Genomic DNA, 23,068 nt, shown 5'->3' on the forward strand with positions numbered 1-23,068 from the left:
TATCACAAACAGACAGAAAATAAAATGAAATTTGCTGAGATGCTGTCAACTGAAGAACCATGCAACGACCACAAGAAGCGCAAAGTACCTTCTTGTTCAGAGTGTAGAACTCGCTATAACGCTTCTTCACGACGTGCTTCCGGCCATTCACGAGCACCTCCACCTTGAACAACTGCACAAAACACGCACAGAAGGGTCGTCACAAACAAAAGTTGGGCCGTTCGGGCTGGCCACCATTTGCCTGCAGAAAAATAATTTCATCAAACTAATGGTGTGGCGCCTACAATGCTTCAGTGGGGCGTTTCTGGTCGAGCCAGGAAGGCCAAGCACGCAACATCGCAGGAAGATGGGAGATGCATCAAACGCAGCATATTAAAGCATAATCTATCTGCTGCGCTGCTCGGAACTTATTCTAGAAACTCAGCAGATCTCTTTGCGATTCATTTGCTTACGCACGCGACCGATTGTCAATCGCGGTTACTTGCTTTCCACGAGGATTTTCTCACTAATCAAGTAGCAATCCCTTACCCAGGTTGTTAAATTCCTGCCAGGCACCGCATTTCTGAGATGCAAACCGAAAGGTTGTGCTTTTTGAAGAGGAAGCAAAGTTTGCCATTGCTCAGAGAGAAAATGTAATTTTTTTGGCTTTGGTTTCATTACTCAAAATCATCTTTATTCAATAATACTTCCTACGAACAATAACCAAATCTGCAGGACCATATCAACACCTTCTGAAGTTATATAAAGCTGTTTTCCCATCCACAAACTGAAACGGTTCACACAACATATTCCATCACCTGCAGGATGCAATCAGAGCATTTAAAGTGATGTTCCAAACTTGACTTTAGTAAAACAACCATCGGGCAAAGCCGACTAGAACAGTGTTTGTCTGTCCATATGTATGTATTGTTACATTTATAGGGGGTAGTGATACCATAGACCAGGTAGAGTGTATAGATTAGTGTGCTACGACTGTCGCGAAGAAGAAGAACCACCTCGATGTACTATAAGTAGGGATCCGGTAGACCGAGTGTCGTGTAAATGTACCTTCGTCCCCATTACGAGGAGTTGGGTATGTTAATTAGCTCAGGGATTATGGGTAATTTATCCCTTGTATGTTGTTACCTCTACTTTATTCCTATGTCCCTTTTGGCACCACACCATAGACACCTAACCAAGCCACGCAATCGACTACCCATTAAGCTCACTAATTATTAAACCACCGGAAGCCAGGCATGAAGCACTGCCGCTGACAACCCTGACTTTGGAAGCACACGGGACGAAAGATCTGTGAGGCCACGCTCCGAGGAGCCGTGATTGGGCGGGGTTTGATCGACAGAAAGGACGGGAAAGACGGAACTCGCTGATAGGGTTGTGACGGAGACGTGTTGAGATGACGTCAGAGCCCGAGGAACAAAAGACTGTGTTCCCGACATTTTATCCTTCTTTCTCTCTGACGCGTGGGGAGTTCAGAATGCTCTGTCCGATATTGGTTGCTCTTGCGCATTCTCACCCTGAACCTCGTATGAATGGTGGCATTTTGCTCTCGGGCTCAAGGAAGCGATCGTGAACGGCCGTGTTTGGAGATGTTGCTGGTGGTCGTGAGGCGGCAGAGCCGAGGCCCGGAAACTGCGGTTTTCCATGCGGAGGACGGGTGTATGAGCATGGTTGGAAGAGCGGGCTGCACGCCTGCTGTTCGCTTCGTGCGGAAGGCCTACTTCACACCAACGGGCGTGGCCTAGTGAAATGAGGGCGGACTGAGGCGGACATGCCAACAAACGAGCGCACTTTCCCACCAAGAACTGCGCCGCGCCCAGACTGCGCGCTCAGGACCTGGACGAGTCCCGACGAGACGCACCAGTCGAGTCGAGCTAAGTGTAATTAAATAACCAAACACGTTTTTTTTCAGTTATCTTTCCCTTTGTCTGTGTACGAGGACGTCCCATTTAGGATTTTATTTACCGGCATTTCTTTTAATAAAGCCGGCATTTATTATTGTACATTTTAAACCTGTGTTGGTTGAGATTATTTATCTAGGTGTGAAGACGTCGGGTGGACGCCATTCAGGTAAGGCTCCGGTTTCCCCCCTCCCTCTGGCTCCCCCAAGCGTATTAACTCCGCTATATTTTTTTGAATTGAATGCCTCGAGTAACAGCTCGTTTGGTCATTCGTGCTACCCTACGGTGTTCACCAAGGGTAGTCACATGACAGTATGTATATATTGTATGTATGTATGTCCCCTCAAACATACACCAATGAGTCCTGAGGTTCTGGTCACGTGACGGGGTGATGTGATGTCATTACGGCGGTACGACGGCTGACTCCACACACCACACACCACCATTTTGATTTTTATGCCGTTCAGACCGAACATATCGTCGAACCTGCCATGTATCACAAACTACATGCTCTACCTTTACATTTTTCTTTCAGTGTGAAACACAAACAAAGCAATTGTTAAAATGACCATCAAATATCGAAACCATAGGCAGTACGGGTCTTCGAATGACACAGTACTTATAGGCCTTAGGCTTCATGCCTTCATAGTTCATGCCTCACCTTCAGGCTGCTTCGGACAAATTTGCCCAGGTTTCTTAATACAGTAGTATTGTTTTCCTAATAATAATAATAACGTTAATAATAATAATTTAGTAAATATAATCGTAACACTGCAATCCCGTTTTCGTCACTGCAAGGTTACTGGATTGAAGCGGTGTATGGTTGGTTCATTGTTGACTCAAAACATATAGAATAAACCAGGGTCTCAATACAATCTCTTCACTTCCATGGTGACAGACAGCTTAGAGACTTAGAATACTTCAAAATGATTTAATACTTACATTATTTGCTAACTGGTATCTCCACCCAGGTCATACTATCCTCTTCAACTAAAGTATCAAACAAGCATGGCTACGCCGCTGTTAGACTTTCGGTCTTGTTTTTTAGTGCTTCTTCACCATTGAGAGATAGGGCCAAAACGATATATGATATTTGAAAAAGTTATGGATGGAATTGGAAGAAACTTGGTGGACAGATTGGGTGTGTGACAAGAACTAATCAATTTGATTTTGGTGAAGATCTGAATATAGATTAGGATTTATGATAATTATTTAATTTTTTAAGTGATTCCTCACCTTTGAGAGATCGGGCATAAAGCGATATATAACATGATATTTAAAAATTAAGGACAAGTTATGACTGAACTTGGTGGACGAGTTGGTCAGGTGAGAAGAACAAGCCGATTAGATTTTGGTTCAGGTCCGAATCCAGATCCGGCCTATCAGTGGGATACAAAACATAAACTGTTCGGCCAGGTGGAGGTGTGCGCTCTACCGAGTGCCCTTCTAGTTTACAACTTAAATTTTGTAAAGTCAAAACTTAAAAAATTTAATTTAGAGGATTTTGAAAAAAAGAAAAAGGAAAGGCTAATTTGAGAGAGACTTTACAGCTCAAAACGTGGGGAGCACAGCGTTGTCCCAGGTGTATTTGAGGCACCCTGGCCTTTCAAGGATGCCTTGGATACAAGAAAAATTAAAAAGAAAAAAAACCTTGCACCAAAGCATAAGCATCCCACTAAAACTGCCTGTGCAGAAAGTTTAATTGCGATGACCACCGAATCGAAAGTTACTCGCGCCATGCCAAATGGAGTGTCACTCAAGTCTCTCCGTTACGGAATGCCACGATGGCTTGGAACGCAACCCTGCGAGGAAAAGCGTCCCTGGCATTCTTAAATCCTCGTTTCCGCGATGGTTCTGAGGATAGAATACGCTACAAGAAGTGTCAGTTTTCCATTATCGATTTCCAACTCGCCCTTACTCCGTGTGCTTCCTCCACCGCCCCCTCCTCTTCTCCACTCCAATATCTTTCCCGTTGTCAGACCTTGTTGAGGAGCTGTGCATAGAGAAATCATGTCGAAAATGACATGAAACAGTGCTTCGAGGCCGCCAGCCATTTGCCTACCCAGCAGCCTGCCACGACAAGACGGGTTAATCCTATAAATGGACAGTTCAGAACATTTTCATTTTTCCTGTTTCCAAGCCGCACTTTTGTCAATATATGGATCACTAAACCCCTTAATCTACTGTTGCCGGAGCTTCATATCACTTCTCGTCCGGCTACATTGTTCTGGCCATGTGTCATAGCGTGCTCAAACCCATTGGTTAGCCATGACAACTTACTGTTTATTCAAGGCCGACAGTGCAAGTATTTATTTTGCTGGTAGAGCAATGTGCAAGTATTTATTTTGCAAAATAATGTATTCAAGGCTGGTACAAGCTGCCCATTTTGGTTAAAAAAAAAAGAAGGCCTGTTAGACAAGTGGGCGGTAAAGGTAGCCAAGAGGTCCATGCACTCCCCTCAAGCTGTCAGGCCGAGGTTTGAATCTTCACCCTACGAATAAACTATCGTTCTGGTGTTTTACAGGTAAGATGAGGCATCAATATGTGTGTGCCGACCCTCTGAAAGACTAAGCCGGAGGACCCGTCTGCCAACACCGGTCGACCGTTGATAGACGTTAAAGATCCCACGACGTCGTCATCCTGAAAACAAATGACAAATTCCCACCACAATGAAATGTTAGGCATGGTAAGTGAGTTTGTGAAAGACTTGGTGGCCAAAAAAAAGAAGAAAAAAAAAAAAAAAAAAGGTACCCCAGTCTTCCCACAAAAAAGTGGCAATATGCGGTACCGTTAAAATAGTACTGCAGTCGGGTTCCATAATCAAGGAGCTGAATCAAAATGTATTTAACCCATTTCTATCAAGGATCCTTTGGTTTATGCATGACGTGAACAGTATTCAGAAACTTAGAGAATATTTCGTTTCATTCGTGGAATTAAATAAAAGAGCATACATAGTTATTTATTTTTTTCGAACTGACGCGAGTCAGAAAAACCACGACTGCAAATCACAACTTTCCCACAGATTGGAAAGCTACAATCGATTACTTGTGCTTCGGTAAGAATTTCCAAAATGATCTTGACCGATGTTAAAGGTTAAAAAAAAAGAGAGGAAAAGGCAGAAAAATCCAATTCGAATGGGAAAATGTCGTATGAACAATTTACGTTTTCGGAGCAAATCTCACTCAACATCCATGAAGTGGAGCAATTCATTTCAAGCGCACCTGTTTCGTTTACAATACGAGGAGCACACCAGGAGCACGTCAAAAGACGCATGGCGACGGCTTCATGGATATGTGTCGGATAAAACAGTTTGCCCAATCTGAACTCTACTTAACCTGGCCCTCGATTCATAAATCACGGGAAAACATTTTCTCCATCATTATTCCAAGTCTCGGATCAATAAGCAACTAATGAACAGCCATAAATTCCACACTTCACTGACGTGCAGTTTGATAAACACAGATTTACAAACAAGATAAACGGGCATAGTAAGTTATGGTACATTTGCCTGTTTTACAAACACATTTTTCAGCCGTACACTTGCGCGGGTAAGTCACAGTACCCCCCCCCCCCCCCTCCATGCTTCGCTTCGGCCTTTTTAATTACTTTGCTACCAGGTGTCAAACAACCCGGCAGTTCATTTGAAGAGAGACCCTTTCAAGTATTCGTGTCCGAGTGTGGCGTTGCCCGTTCGAGTAGGGAATAGGTGGACATCTCCAGATCGTGTTAACAAGCCTGCCCGTCGAATCTCAGCTTTGCTTCTTGACGTCCGCCGCATGCCTGGCCAATCTTTGACACATGAAAACTGGTTAGGACGGGAAAGAAAGCGGCCTATTGATTGGCTGCCCCCCATCAGGCCTTGGCTCACTAGAAACAAAGGCAAAGCATTTTCTAGAGCGGACAAATAGCCGTTTCATTAAATTCCCTCCTTTGGTGTGGGAACAAGCAGACACGCTCAAGTAATGTAATACGTGCAAGAAAGCAAATGCGTTCCGATAACTGCTGCTGGCAGCCCGAGCACCTGGCATTCAGAAGTCGTTCTGTTTATACCACAATGCAACCAGGAAATTCCCAGTAAAGGAACTGTTGCAGCAGATTTTTGGAAAATGTTAATCATCAGATCAAACCAAGAAAAAATATATATAATTTTGCAAAAGCAAAAATAAATAAATAAAACACCAGTAAAGCACCAACAGATCTTTTGAGACCTTCCGGACATTTTCTTACCCCACTGACACACCACACCTCCTCCCACTACCACCAACCACCACCACCACTCCAACTCACGATCCTGAAAAATTAATAAATCCAGGATTGTCATCAAAAGGCCCGATGCATTTTATGGCCACGCAGCTGGAGACACTGCCAGTCTCGACAGCGAGCACTTGAAAACAGTCTTCCTGACAGAACTCCTCTCTCTCTCAACAAATCAAGCGATGTCCCTGCCAAAACCGGAAGCAGCAATCTTAGCACGGACGGAGAGATTGGTGCAATTTACGCATCATGATGTAGCCACATCATTGCGCATGGCATTTTGCGCTGCTCGTCATTCACAGGCTGCCACGTAAGGTGTATAGAAGGTACATCTCAACTTCTGAAACCGGCATGGTGGGGTCCTCATCACTCACTTGTGCTTGGAATCGGTACTAAAAGTCATGATCGATCTTCGGTTTGTAAAACCAACCGATTTATCGATCAATAATCGAATGGTCTTTGGTTTGCAAAAGCGAATTGTCTTTGGTTTGTAAAACCAATTGGTCATCGATCAATGAATAATGTTCTTTGATGGGTAAAAGCAATCTGTCACCGATCAATGAATGGTCTTTGGTTCTCAAAACCAACATCATGATCAATATTTTGTTTGTAAAAACAAAGAAAACAGTTGGGTGCCGGTTTCTCAAATTGCATAGTTTACAAGGATTTATTTGCAGCCAAGAAGTAATATTTTACAGTTAAAAAAGTTACTTCCGGCTTGATTAGCAGTCTGGGAGACTCAAACCTGCCCACTGCAAAGAAGCACTCACTCACCGCAGGCAGGTTGGTGGTCTTTCTGTCTTCTACAGACTCCTCTCCAGCCTTGCTCCCCCTGCTCTCTCTGTGCTCTGTCCCCCAAATATTCCTACAGGTCGCACAAGATCTGCCAGCAACCCTCTTACGGTTAAACTGCCAAAATCTAGGCTCTCTGCTCACCTTCACTCTTTCATTCCTATTTACTCCTGCCTCTGGAACAAACTCCCTCACTCTGTTCAATCCCACTCCTCCCTCCAGATCTTAGAACAGCTGTTCACCACCATCTCTTATCTTCCCCCATCCAAAACCTTGATCTTTTCTACCCCCGTTAATTCACCCCAGATCCACTTTTTAGAAATACCGACTTTTTTCCTGGAAGTCCTAGCAGTGTCCATGTGTTTTTTTTTTTTTTACCCTTCCCATGCCTCCTCACCCCAAGCCCTCTCCCTCCCACAGATCTCCAGATGTCCCTGCTCTCCATCTTGTTCTCCCGCTACCTTTATCTTACGTTTTATGTTTCTGTCTTTTTGTGATCAAGGTTAGGTCTTACACGAGCCTCGATGTTGCATACAAAAAAAAAAAAAAAAAATGGATGCCGAAATAGGGGGGGGGGGGATGCATGGCAGCTGCCCCCTATTGGTCAGAACCCTTGCAGAAAATTCTGGTGTGACGAGGGTTCACGGTCCCCATTCCAGTTATGCAGTACTAGTTGCCATTTATGCCGGATGTCACACCTTGTCAACTCAACCAGAGGTGAATTCACTCTGCCCGAAGAAGACCAGTGGGTCTAGTTGTGTTTGGCTGACCACGTGCTTTACAGCCTTTGGGCTGAAGTACATGCCTGCACTACTTTGAAGAGTGCTTTTCGACTGTGTACTTTGATGTGGGGCATCCCTAGCTTTGTTATATTTGATTATTTATTTTTTTACCTTTGAGGCGTTCCCATAAGATGGAGGCCAGTGATCCAGAAACAAGTCTATGGAACGATTCCCAAGGGAAGGGCTGGCATTGCGAAAAACGTTGGCCGACATGCAGACAGCCGTGTACCACCTGACAAACTGCTTGTTTGTAGAGGGCGATTCTGTGTCTCTCAGATTGCAGATTAAGTCAGAGGGACATTCCTTAATTGCAATACAAAAAGAAGAAGAAGACCACCCCTATTGCATCTTCACATGATGCGTAGGGCTGCCAAAGCAGTTTCCTGGGCTATTTGGCACAATCTTGGACAGGTCGCTACTTTGACACACGATACTGGAATGGCGCCATTCATCCCAGTAATCCGGTACTCATTTTGTCCACCTCGGAAGGACGACATAGGCTGAGTCAACCCACCTGGTGTTAATTCAATGGCATGACAGGGGCATGAACTCAGGACCCCGCGATATCAGGCCAGCCACCTTAACCATTAAGCCAACACCAGGCCTCAATAGGAAAATGACATAGGGGTTAATTATTCAGGAGTTATATCTTAATGAGTGTCAGGTAAGTGTTTGTAAAACACAATTAGCATAGACCAAAATTGGAGGTCTACTTTTCTCCCTTAAACCCCACCCTCCTATCTCTCTTTTTTCATCTCCAATCTGTGCGATTCTTTCATCGCCCCGTTGTCCGTGCATCACACCTCCACTTGAATCACAATCCACAAATGGCTGATCCACATGTGCAATGAGAAGCCTCCACACGACATCTTACAAATAAATGGTTCAGCCGCATGTGCCAACACATGCTGCAAGAACACGTGTGATCGCCTCGTGCGAATGGGTAGAGCACTCCATATTAAAGGCAGAGACCATCTCGCTTCATCGCCACACAGCCGGGACCCCCACCCTGCACCCTTCGAAAGAGCGGACGCCAAGCTATTGAACACACCAAGCCGACGGTCACACGCACGGAGGTATATAATAAACCTGGAGAGCCAATTGGTCACCTCGCAGCATTAGCCGCCGTGAAGCCACCGGAAATAGTCTGGCGGCCATATTGGGAAGCCGATCGTTTTGTAAACAAAGCCTGTCAAAGCAAAGGCGTGGCGCACTGATGATGCAGCTGGAGCGAATTTTAGGACCGCCGACTATTTAATTAATATAGAATACTAATATTTGAACTGATATTCGGGCTCAGAATCCCGTTCTTTAAGGAAATGGTGTTCATTAAGTTTGAAGTTGATTCTAGACGCATTTTTCCTGGGGAATCCAATGGTTTCGAGCTTGTTTGAAAAAAAAGTGCCCAAAATTACCGCTCGGTGTTCTTTATCGTTCTTCTCATGACCCAATCACCCACTAGTAGGAATAAGAGTCCTGACATGTTACACCCCTGTTTAACTCCTGTCTTCACCTTGAACCATTCTGTTGTTTCATCTTGGTCGATGACCGCACATTGAAAGTCTTGGTAAAGGGCTTTTACAAGGTTCACTAATTTTCCAGGTATGCTGTATTTCTTCATTATGACCCAGACTTTCTCTGGGCAAGGAGTCGAAAGCTTTCTAGAAATCTATAAAATTGAGGTACATCGTCGTTTGCCATTCTTTGGCTTGTTCTATAATGTTCCTCAATATAAAGATCTGATTTGTTGTCATGTTATATGATGTTACTTAATTCAGTCATTATATTGTAACTAAGATGTGTATGTTTCTATTACCGAGATGTTAGAAACCACGCAGATATAATGATAACCAGAGTTTATTCTACACTGACATGGGTCAGCAACACATCAACAGTGAGTCAGTCACATAAATGACATGAAACGCTGTCATGTAGTTAACCCACACAATTCTTGGGTTTCGGAAGTTTTTGCTATTCATAACATACAAGACTTACATGTTGCAATGGAACGTTCAGCAGGACATGGTAATTGTTACATGAATAATGGAGCGGAGATATAGACATCTCATGCAACACATCTTTTACAGTTTAAATATTTACACGAAGTGTTGGTGAACTCGCCATATCAGACAAAGGGCAACTATCCATTAACCATGGAAAATTAAAGATTTGTGTTCACAGATATACCATCAGATCAGATCTGCTTGCCACTGTTCTATGAACTATCTGTGAACACAAATCTTTAATTTTCCATGGTTAATGGTTGACCAAAGTTCACGAGTTTTTGAAAACAATGCAGGACAGTTAATACATGTTTGATCAGTTGTTCTACACAGGCAATTTTGCAGTGAACATAACACCCACAACTTATTCCACATACCTCAAAGCAATTCATCCCATATCAAACAATGATATAAACATGGACATAATGAAAAAGTAATGCCAATTGTACTTAAATACATTGAAAATGCACTTGCATGAACATCATAAATTGCAACCAAAAGTATGCCTACTGGACCAGGTACTTCATTGCTTTTCAAACAAACGTATCGGTACTCAAGTCACCAAACAAAGTAGAAATACATATTTCTCGAGCTTCCAGCCCGACTTACTCTTCCAGTATTAAAACATAAATCAATAGATATACAGGACTACATCTTCCACAACTAAACACCGATATATATTGATGCACAATTCTGCACAATTCACGCGACTACTATGTAGAGATGAGGTCGCTCTTATATTTCAGCTTGCTCTGGTGTTGCCTCACTGGTGAGCAAACAGGACCAGTTTGCAATATTTTTTCCTGATGCGCTCTTCCTTCATGTCATCATCGAGTGTTCTCACAACATGATGGAAACGTATCTTGCTGTATGATTGTGATACAGAATGTATTAAAGCAAACACATGGTTGCTGTCTGCCTCACAGTCAAACATGTGCCGATCCAAGGAAGCAAATGTAGACGGGCCGACCTCAGAAAGGACAGAAGTGGAAATTGCCACTCTTATCCCACTTTCACGAGGCATTTTGCCATTGGTTACAGCCAGGAGCCTCTTGACACAGCGTTCAGTCGCCTCACAGACACGAACAACACTGTGCGAGGGAACTATGAGGCCACCCCTGTTCTTGGTAACAATCAGGCTGTACATTGGTGTGGTTTGCCATTCTTCGTTGTTACTGGTCAATGCAGAAAGACATTGGCTACACTTCAGAGTCTTCCTCACCATCCTCACCACATAGCCGGCAATATAGCCAACACATGACTGTAAAGATGGAAAGTTGCTCAAAATTTGGAATATCCGCATAGTCGTGGTCCTCTTTTGCCGGCGATCTCAGCTCCAGGTCGTATCGTCTGGCCACCAACATGTCGTGACTCTCGTCAGGCACAGCCTGCTTGGCAACGCACTTGAAGGAAGCCGCATTCAGGATTCTGGTTGAGTCCTGTGCAGAACAGTTCCCACTTGCAGACTTGATGTCATGTCGCATCAAGAGGCGCTTATATGCGGCAACAAACTGCCGGGCCGTTGGGTTATTCCCACTTCCACATGCAATGCGGACCGCTCCAAAGAAAAGTTCAATGTGGTCTTGGCTCATTTTGTACGTGAGCAGGTATCGCAGGGGAGATGAGGCAGGTTTGACATATGTGAAATACAAAATTGTGACACTCTCTATGCAGATCATGAAACCAATGAAGGGGGTTTTCAAACGCGTATTGGTCATAACTTGACCATTCATGTTTTTGATGTTGGACAAGTAACTGTAGGCAGTATCCAGGAATGGCAGGAAAAGTCCTTCTCGTGATGTCATGAGTGGTGCCTTGTAGTTTCGTGCCAATGGATTGCGAGAATTTAGAATGTCAAACAGTTTGTCCAATGTTTCAATGTATTGGCAGGTAGCCTCACTGCCCTGAAATTCTGATAGTTGCAAAGTGTCCCTGCAAAACCGAATTGCATCTGCCACACTAGTGCTCAATGTCTGAGCGGCTGTGTCCACTTTCATGACATTGCTCTTCCACTCGATGTGTTTCCGGGAGAGCTTATTTCCCAGATGCAAGCCTTCCCTCTTCTGCAGATCAAAGAGTGCCTGGATGTATTTCCACGCGATGACGTTTTTGTTGCCATCCTCCATCATTTTCATGGATCCAAGACAGTTTCTTGCAAGTTTAAGCATGTGACATGCATCGAGTACAACACAAATTTTCTTTTCGGGATTTGCTGGGTGGGGCACAAGTCCTTATCCTTTGGAAACCTTGAAACAAAATACATTGTGGTCACAAAATGTGGTTGCGGGTCAAAACCTCAGAGGGCAGTCAAAACATCCGAGTCAAAACGACTCCATATCAAAATAATATTTTGAGTTTCATATGTATAGTTAAATACAACTTCATCTGCTAATGTTTGCCATGTGTCGGACTTTCGTACCTTCCACAAGTAACCCCCATTTGCTCTTTCTGCTCACAAGTGACACAGGAGGGCATGGAAACCCTGACAGTAGTAGACTGGACAATTAAGTTAAGCTCATCACAAATTAAATCACTTGACAATGATCACGAGCTGACGAGTCAATCTCGATACTTCAATCTGAATCAATGAATGAGTCAATCAGACATCAGTCTGACATACTCACATAGCCCTAGTGAATACACAATACAGTTATATTTGAGATCTGTGTCGTATTGCACACCCTGCGCGTGGTCTAACATCATCAAATTCAAACACAGTGTTCAAACTTCATTGAAACTTCATTGAAACTTAATTACCTAGCCCCACCACCGTGACCACGCCAAAAACTGAAAAAGCAGAACACCCGCGATCGCGGTTTGTCACTTACTTGTGAAATGTGCATGTGGAGGCCTTCCCTGAGGTATTTGTGCAGTCAAATGCAACACACTGTGGCATTTTGAAACAGCGCGTTCACAAATAAGACTCCTTACAGTCGGTAAGCATCCAAAATGAATCAGAAATTGTGAGATCAGCTGATTGTGAGATCAAACACGGACGCAGACACAATCGGCTTCCCAATATGGCCGCCAAGCAACTTCCGCTAGCTTCAGCCGACAGCCGTCATTGGCTCTCCAGTTTATTATATACCTCCGTGGTCACACGGCACAGGATGTCAATTGGCCATTGAGGGAGAGACCGGTCCGAAGCTGTCACTGTGGCACGCCTTCCAATGCTTGATGAAAGATCATCTGCACACACTTTCGTACATTTTCTTACACGTCTCGTGTCCTCAACTGAGTCTGATCATTTAAGATTAGCATCAAGATAACTGCTAGATCGAGCACACCATGGGTTGACGATTAATCTATGCCATTTTTGCTTCCCATGCTGCCAAAGGTTTCTTTTTAAAACATTCCTGTGCATTTTGAGCTGTGATCTCATCCTCCGGCATATTCAAATTATCCCCCCCAAAAAACCACATACACATAATGAAGCAGCCATTTAGTTAGATTAATAAAATCTAACTACAGCTCCCGTGGACTAGCTGTGCATGGGCAGTATGCCTCCGCTCGACGTTCTGGGAGTTTATCTCCAGCAGTCTCGTGTCACCCATTTAAAGAGATAGAGTCCAAATATTGTATAACTAGCAGAAGTACCCGGCGTTGCCGGGCGGGGGAGGGGGAGGGGGGGAGGGGAGGGGAGGGGAGGGGCGGAAGGGGACGGGAGGGGAGGGGAGTGGGGGAAGGGGGGAGGGGAGGGAGGAGGAGGGGCAGGGGGAGGGGAGGGGAGGTGTTGAGGGGGAGGGGGAGGGGGAAGAGGAGGGGTAGGGGAGGAGGACGGGGGGGAATGGGGGGAGGGGGAAGGGGGTGGGGGGAAGGGGAGGAGGGAAAGGGAGAGGCGGGAAGGGGTGGAGGGGGAGGGGGGAGGGGGGAATGGGGAGAAGAGGGAAGGAGGGGGAAGGGGAGGGGGAGGGGGGAGGAGGGGGGTCTGGCGGCGAGGATGGAACATCACGTGATCGCTCTGAGCGAATCAGCGAGCTGCTCTGGCACAGGCTGAGATTCAGTGTATAATGTTCCTCGCTGAAATGCGCTACGTTATCTATGAATAAAAAATATGGATCTCGTCATCGGAGGTCATTTTTAGGTGGGCCATGTCCTTCCCAGGCCCAATGGCCATGTCTATGCCAAAAATCAAGGACGTGAGCACGTCTGGCGGCGAGGATGGAACATCATGTGATTGCTCTGAGCGAATCAGCGAGCTGCTCTGGCACAGGCTGAGATTCAGTGTATAATGTTCCTCGCTGAAATGCGCTAAGTTAAATATGAATAAAAAATAAGGATCTCGTCGTCGGAGGTCATTTTTAGGTGGGCCATGTCCTTCCCAGGTCCAATGGGCATGTCTATGCCAAAAATCATGTATGTGAGCCTCTCCGTTTAGGAGTCTATAGGTAACACACACACAAACTGTGTTTTATTTATATAGATATACCCTCGGATCCCACTATTCGCGGGGGATACGTTCCTGGAAAATCCGTGAATAGTGAAACCTGTGAATAGCGGGGCATTGTTTCAATGGAAAAAGGGGGAGATATGTTCCCGAGTCACGAAAATCCATGAATAGAGGCAAAATCCACGAATGGCCAGGCAAAAATCCGTGAATGGCGACGATAATCCACAAAGGTTTTATAAATACCGAATGTGAAGCTAACGGCTCGTGAAAATATTTTCTGCGCCCCTGAAAAACGGCGAATTCGCAGAACATGGCCGCGAATAGAGAAACAGGTCGCATTTTATCACCAGCGAATAAACGGCACACGCGAATAGCGGAAACGTGAATAGTAGGGTCCAACAGTATATACATGCTGGCGGTGGTAGTGCAGATGGTGCAACAAGAGATAGAGATATAGAGAGATATAGATAAAGAGAAAGAGAGAGATATAGATATAGATATAGATATAGATATAGATATAGAGATAGAGATAGAGATGAACACTCACAAAATGTTTAACCACCGAAACCGTAGAGCGTACGGCCCTGGCGCTTCAAAGCGTACACCACATCCATGGCAGTAAAGGTCTTTCGCTTTGCGTGCTCCGTGTAGGTAACAGCATGGCGGAGCACATTTTCCAGGAACACCTTGAGAACTCCACGGGTTTCCTCGTCGATGAGACCCGAGATGCGCTTTACTCCACCACGACGAGCAAGGCGACGAATAGCAGGCGTTGTGATTCCCTGGATGTTATCACGCAGTACCTTGCGACGACGTTTAGCACCTCCTTTTCCGAGACCTTTTCCACGTTTATCACGTCCAGACATGACGACACCGTTTGATTCCAAAACAGGTTGATCCAAACGACGAGCGTTCGCGACTTCGCGTGTCTACATGGATGGTGATGGTACAGAGGTTTTCTATTGGTGGGGAACTCGATGTTGTCATTTGCTCTTTAACCTTTGCACTTTGCCTCCGACATTTCCAATTTCTTCAGAAGTGATGGTGGTTTCCACCACGTCCGCGCGTGTGTTCAACCTCTCTTGCCGCGCATGCGCACGTTGTCCTTACGCTTTGACAATGTGCAATAATGGGGCAACTTCGCATAACAATTGTGCATTTTGTGAGGAAAGCACCAAACCTGGCACACTAGCAGACTATCATATTATGAAAAGATCCGGATATGGGGCCATCCCAGACTCAGAGATTTGATTTTTGCAAGATTTCGATTCGATTGGATAGAGAGATATGAGATAGATAGAGAGATATGAGATAGATAGAGAGATAGAGAGATAGAGAGATAGAGAGATAGAGAGATAGAGAGATAGAGAGATAGATAGATAGAGAGAGAGAGAGAGAGAGAGAGAGAGAGAGAGAAGGAGAGAAGGAGACCGATGGGGAGAGGTGTTGTTTGTCAAAGAGGGCCAAGTAGTAAGAGGTGGAAAGAGGAGGAGGTGGAAAGCAAGAGGGCTGTCAGATGCTTGTGATTGGCAGGTGGTGGCAGACCTAAAGCTACAATTGGTATTCCCAGAGGAGATCTGTGTGACAAGGTTGCGGCCTGACATTGTCATTTGGTCAGGTGCAACACGACAGGTCATCTTAGGGGAATTGCCTGTACCTTGGGAAGAGAACACAGAGGAGGTGCACGAGAGGAAGAGAGGAAAGTACAGTGGGCTGGAGGCAGGTGTCAGGAGAAGGGTTGGCGAGTTTCTTGTCCGCCATTTGAGGTGGGGTGTAGAGGGATTATTGGCAATGCCTTTTCTGCATTTCTTGCTTGGCTTGGAGTGTGTGGGACAGAAAGAAGGAGGATGTGTGACAGAGTGGCCCATGTTGCCTTGAAAGGCTCACTTTCGATTTGGAGGAAGTTTATGGAGTCACGTCGAACAATGTAGGTTGAGGTTGTGGGTGGTGGTTCATTTCACCCTAAAGGCGTAGTGACTGAGAATGGAAGAGAAATGGAGATGTGTGAATGGTGTGTGTGTGTGTGTGTGTGTGTGTGTGTGTGTGTGTGTGTGTGTGTGTGTGTGTGTGTGTGTGTGTGTGTGTGTGTTGAAGGAGTGGGTGTGGTTTTGCATTAATGTGTTTTTGTTTGAGTGGTGCATGTTGTAAGGGTAGGTGGTTGGTTGGTTAGGTGTGATTTTTTTTTTTTGGTGTGTGAGTGAGTGGGTGAGGAGCTGTGGATTCTGGGAGTGGAGGCGGTTTTATTGTTGTAGTCTGTGTTCTCACTGGCTAGGGGTGGGGGTATGTACGCATCCAGGTGTAGCTGCTGCATGTGGAGGTGTATGTGCCCCTGCTAGCCCACCTTAGCTGACCGTATCGAAGTTAAAGGGCCGAAACAGGATGATGCTGAGGACCTCGACTGGGAACCCGGTCAGCTAGGCACACTTGTGATCAGGTGTGTTCTGAAATTTTATATATATATATATATATATATATATATATATATATAGTTGCGGTTTTTAGAACCCTCCACTTTGTAAATATTTGTAATAATCCCTTATAAATAATCCCCTGTAAATATTCCCACTTTTGTGTAAAGGTCAAAGGTCGCACCCTAGTTAGGTGATATTGCAACACGTAGAACACCATAGAAACTTCTTTAGTTATTTCATTAGTATGTGTTTCAGGTAAGGATCTGTTCCCAATAGTTTGACTCTGCGTTGCATTAATCAAATAACCTAGGCCCCTTCTCAAATTCCCATCCTATTCATTTTGCGGCTTTACCCTCTCCAAATTGTATTACGCGCCTCTGCCAGCCGCAGCCGCCCCAGCGTTCGCTGCCTTTTGGTTGTTCGCTGCCAGCCGCCATAAGCCACACGGCGGAGTTGGAGAAGAAGGGGGAGGAGCGCCAGGAATGAAGAGTGGCCCACCAACGCACCATCAAGGAGCGGACCGGGGAGCCCTCACGACCAATCAGGGCCGAGGCAGCTCACCGATGGGCGTATCCTAAAGGCAAGCGGCTTAATACGCGATCGGCCAATATAAGCTGCCGCGTGGGACTACTTGAAGAGAGGAGCCAGGGAGAGAGAAGGAGTCGAACATAAAAGAGATGTGCCCGGGAGAACGACTTCAGCAGATGAGAGACGAGTCATGCGACAGAGAGTGGTGAAGGAGTCCTTGCTTGCCGTTTTCACGAACTGTTGGAGGTGCACACTGGTTGAAGGCGAAGGAGTCAATCTATTACGTACGCAGCATCTCAGTCTCCCCTCCCCCCACGATATAATTGTCCGGTCGCGTTCAATGACACGCGGAGCTGTTTGCCAGGTTTCGCCTCGAACCCGGAGCGTGGACCGGAGCGTGAGGTCAGAGCCGGATCTCGACGCCTACCAGCTGCCTGGACCCTTCTCTTCCTTCCCACCACCACCACCTTTTCGTGTAAGTGTGTTTGTTCTGTCCTGGGAGTGTTATATAAGACTGTCTAAGCTTGCCCTATGTCCTTTTATTTCCTTCTTTTGTATATTCTTGCCTTTCGTTTCCTCTTTTAGTGTAGTTAATAAATCATATTTGTTCTTCCTTCACCCATCTGATTTCTTCTCATCTGATCGCTTTCGTGTTTTCCTCTATTGATATACGTGGCACGATTTGGCCAACGCTCAGGATCTGGTTAGTTTTATTGCTAACGGCTCGGATTTCGGACTGCTAACCGCTCGGCAAACTCCATCTTGTCCGGGTCTGAGCTGGGAATTATATCCCTGCTTTGCGGAGAGATTGGCAAAGGTATCTGGGAACCCGTTGACCAGTCACCCTGGTCAATCTCAACCCCGCAAAGGAGCGTGTAATTTCCAGGAATGGAGACGGCCAGCTTAAAGGACAAGGGGACTAACTCCCCACCCCCCCTCCTCCTTGGCAACGGGAGTGCCGTACTCCGGTTCAGCAACAAAATATATATGTATATATATATATATATATATATATATATATATTAGGTTGGTCCACTAATACGGGGGTAGAAAATTTATTACTGAAATTCTGTTGTCTCGCCCCTTCGTTGTGTTCCTTTTTGGTTAAAAATTATCCATGTAAAGTTTTGTGACCATTGAACTTTATGAAAAGATGCCCCAACAACACCAAATTTTCACCCCCGACAAAACGGAAATTCCCATTTTCCCAGTAGCGCTGTTTTTACTCGGTGCAATGCAAAAATTTCTAAGTACTCTTCTTCAACTTCAATTCCTTTCCGATATCTTTTTCCCTATAGAGAAAATGACATTCCCCGTTTTATGGAGGAGGGGGCTGGTGCGAGGGGGGGGGGGGTGGGGGGGTGAATGTTTGAGGTCATCGGGGCACCCCTAAACAAACCCTAAAAAATTTTTTAACTCGTCATGGAATATTTTTTCTTTGAGAGGAACATAATGACGGGGTGAGACAATAAAATTTCCATCTTTCATTTTTGTGAACCACCCTAATTATATATATATATATATATATATATATATATATATATATATATATAGATATATATATAGATATATATATATATATAGGTATATATATATATATATATATATATATATATATATATATATATATATATATATATATATATATATATATATATATATATATATATATATATATATATATATATATATGAATTTCTAAAGAAAAAGATTTTTTGAAATTTAAATAACTAAAAAAATTTAAAACCTTAAAATAAAATACGATTCCCCAGAGGATCTGGGTTTGATTCCTGGTTTGGGCATGTAATTTTCCCACATATGTTAATTAATTAAAATAAAAGAACTAAAAATGTTCTAACATAAAATTCCACATTGACATTATGGGGTGTAATGTTTAGATCAGTGATAAACAAAAAAATCTCATTTTAATCCATTCTAAATTCAGGCTACAACACAACAAAATGTGAAAAAGGTCAAGGGGTGTGAATACTTTCTGGTGCTCGCTGTTGCTCCTGAAATATATTCAAAACAAAATCTTCGAGAAAGTCCTATTTACCATATTTTTACCCCACACACAAGAAGCGAAAAGCAGGTTAAAGCCGTCCATCTGTTAGTTTTATCAGTTTATGATCGAGAAAAACTTCATTATTTAATATGAATGTGTTTTGAGCACCTAACCTGAATAGGAAGACATGTTTGCCATTTTAGAGTACTTTGGCTCTGAATTCGTCCTGATCGTGCATGTGCAGAGAGGAGTGAGAAAATATTTTTTACTCTGTCTGCCTGGCAGTCAAACAAAATTGAAAAACATTCCAAACAGGAAACAAAATTGAAAAACATTCCAAAACATGCCAGGTAGGCAGAAGACTGCCTACGTGGCAGTCAAACAAAATTGAAAAACATTCCAAACAGGAAACAAAATTGCAAAACATTCCAAAACATGCCAGGTAGGCAGAAGACTGCCTACGTGGCAGTCAAACAAAATTGAAAAACATTCCAAACAGGAAACAAAATTGCAAAACATTCCAAAACATGCCAGGTAGGCAGAAGACTGCCTACCTGGCAGACAAACAAAATTGAAAAACATTCCAAACAGGAAACAAAATTGTACTCCTTGCAGAAGCTTACACACCATTTATTATTCAGCAGATTTACAATTTAATTTAAAAAACTATTAATTTGCTTGACGTCTTAATGGAATGGATAAATTTTCACCTCGCTACCCCCAAAACCCCAAATTAATGAGACCATGATCTTATGTGGGATTTTATTTTTTCCAAATGTGTCCAATTACTGAAGTCATAGATGGCACAGCCACGAGGCGCAAAGCCTCGTCAAGAACAACCGTAACGATCCATCGCGGAACCCCACGTACGGTTTAACTTGCCACTCGAGGGCTGCGCGGCGCAACTCAAGTTTGACAGGGTGTAACGGATGGGTTTTGACAGGGCCGATTGGGAAACCGCTGCTCAAACCCAAAAACCCAATAGCACGGCAAATCGACCGGGATGTGCGCGTACATGGCAAGCTCATGGGATCCAAGCCGCGTGCCCCGATGTCACGGCAACAAAAAAGACAAGCGGCGAAGAGCATGGGTGTGGCACGGAGGGTTTCGGATCGATTCCCAAGTCCTTTGCGTTTCGGGATGAGGGTGCCAATCTTCAACCTGAGCTTTTGCACGAGCCACAGATTTATAGCCAAAAGCAAAATAAAGCAATTGTTCCATCAATTTTAAAATTGTTATTTTAAAACGGTTAGGGGATGATTATGACCACACTATTCAAGCGGAACATTTAGCCGAGAAACAAAACTACGTAAGACATGATCGTCGTTCCTATTTCTAAGGCACAAATTGGCAAGACACGATGTCGAAGTGCAAGAAAGAGGCTAAATAAACCCAACTCCAAAATAAATATTTTTACGACATTAGTTGAGCACCTGACACGTTTGTAATACTCAAAGTTGCTTTGTCTCACAAATTTAAGCAGACAGAAAAAGAAAAAAAAGACATTCGAGTCTCATTTACAGTATTTGAATCTAATCGGAGAAAGCAGGATGGATTTATATATTGTGTTTATTATTTATCTAACCTGGTCCAGGTTATATTTTCCTTTTTTAGTGTTTGTCTCTTCTGCTTTGGCTGGTGCACCCGAGGATGGTGTTTCTGGTTTTTCCAGGTTGATGTTCCGCTTTTTCCAACAGTTTTGCCTCGCATTCTAGGGAAATACACAAAGCAGAAGGAAAAAATATGTATGCCAGGTGTCCAAAGCAAGATTGTGGACTCCACTGATCTCTTAAACTCAAAAAGGAAACTAGAACGGCACTTGGTAGAGCGCATGCCTCAGCCAGGCTGACCAGTTTAAGTTTTGTATCCCACTGATATGCCTGATCTGGATCCGAACATGAACTAAAATTTAATCGGCTCGTTCTTGTTGCCGAACCAACTCATCCACCTAAATTTGTCATAATCCATCCATAACCTTTTGAGACATCATGCTACATGTCGTTTTGTTCCCTATCACACAATGGTGAAGAATCACTTTAAAAAAAAAAAAAAAAAAACTAGAACACCACTCAGTCGAGCACATACTCCCGCCGTGGGTCAAGTTGGAATAATACGTTTTGTTTGACATCCCCTCTCCCCAAAACAATAAATGAAAAAGAAAGTAGGCCCTAACTGTCAGAGAATTTATTTTGCTATATCACGGAATTAGAGGAGAAAAACATATTTTAAGAATAAGAATAAAAGCTTTAATGCAGTAAAACAGAAAAAAAAAATTCCCCAAAAAATTCCCAATTTTTTCCCCTGGATCCAGAATAATATCCTGAGCTTCACCAAAAACTAACCAATTCTTCCTTATCCCAAGGGCAATCATCCCACCAACTTTCATCCAAATCCGTTCAGAACTTTTCCAGATATCTTGTTCACAAACACACGAATACACGAACATACGAACACACATACACGCGCACACACACACACACACACACACACACACACACACACACACACACACACACACACACACACACACACACACACACACACACACACACACACACACACACACACACACACACACACACGATTGAATGCATTCCTCCCTGGCGGGAGTAATCATGTACACTTAGAATAAAATAAACAAGCGTTACGCCTAGGTCCCCCGTCGTTGAAGTGATGTGAGCTGACAAAGTGGAAGACGCAAGGTGGCCATCTTGGATTTTGACGTGGCAACCCAATTTTCAATAGCGTTCTCCATTATGCATAGATACACCCATACACCAGATTAGAAGTTAGTAGTTCGTTTATTTTTCAAGATATTCCGCTCACAATGTTCAGACATACATGGCGGGCGGCCATCTTGGATTTTGACGTGGCGACCCAATTTTCAATAGCGTTCTTCCTTATGCCTAGATACACCCACACACCAGATTAGAAGTTGGTACTTCGCTTATTTTTCAAGATATTCCGCTCACAAGGTTCAGACATACATGGCGTCAGACATACATGGCGGCGGCCATCTTGGATTTTGACGTGGGTTGCAGCCACACACCTAATTAGAATTCGGTCCTTCACGGACGCACGCATGCACATTCGCACGCATGCCCCCACGCACGCACGCACGGACGGAGGGGAAAACCATAGTCCCCCTTTCGCTCCGCGGTGCGACGGGGGACAAAAATGTATCCAGATCCGTATTCGGATCTTCACTGAAATTGAATCAAATTTTCCTTGTCACACACCCAACATGTCCACAAAGTTTCGTCCGAATCCGTCCATAACTTTTTGAGATATCCTGTTCACAGACGAACATAACCTCTGCCCACCTTCGGTGGTGGAAGCAACTAGAGAGTTCACAGAACACCATTGCACATCCTGAGAAGCAAGGACACGAACGGGGTCTAAGAGTGGCAAATTTGATTGGTCGTGATATTTTGTCCAAGTACTGCTAAACAGAAGGATTTTAAAAGTGCCAATTAAAAAGGCAATTTTTTTTCTACAATGTCCAAGTCTGTATATAATTCGAATGGAAATTTGAATTAAAATACATTTTAATGGTCATAGAAAAAATAAATTCACAAGTTTAACACCGTTGATGCAGCGTCTTTTACACCACCTTATTTAACACATTACAATAGTTCATCGTGCCTCTTGTCTGTGTCCTTCATGACATCCTTAAAAACAGTAAGTTTGCTGTTTGGGGTGATTTTCAATATGTTTGACTTCCAGACAGGCAGATATAGTAAAAAGGAAAAAAAAAAATCTAACTACTATCTGCGCATGTGAGAGAAGGACAAATTCAAAGCCAAAGTACTGCTAAACATTCAGGTTTGTTTTCCGATTCGTGTTCAAAATATAACATTCAATTGAAATTAAATTGTTCTTCGATCATAAACTGACATTTGTCGACAGACAGACAGAACTGAACCAATTTCTAACCCTGCTTTTCGTTTCATGTGTGCAGGGTAATTATGTGAGCAGATTTGTGGTGATTTCATTTGTCATGTA

At 43.9% G+C, this 23,068-nt stretch overlaps 1 protein-coding gene across 2 annotated transcripts in view; it reads right to left on the reverse strand.

Annotated features, from left to right (window-relative positions):
* The window catches only part of SNX24 (sorting nexin 24), a 71,297-nt gene that overhangs the window by 34,177 nt on the left and 14,052 nt on the right, over positions 1–23,068 (reverse strand). For both annotated transcript variants that reach the window (XM_068108641.2, XM_068108640.2), the window contains exon 2: positions 89–172. In XM_068108641.2, the coding sequence (XP_067964742.1) occupies positions 89–172 (84 nt within the window). The remainder of the gene's footprint in view (positions 1–88; positions 173–23,068) is intronic.

This window comes from Myxine glutinosa, chromosome 2 (assembly GCF_964187855.1).
Source record: "Myxine glutinosa chromosome 2, kmMyxGlut1.1, whole genome shotgun sequence".
Classification (NCBI taxonomy): domain Eukaryota; kingdom Metazoa; phylum Chordata; class Myxini; order Myxiniformes; family Myxinidae; genus Myxine; species Myxine glutinosa.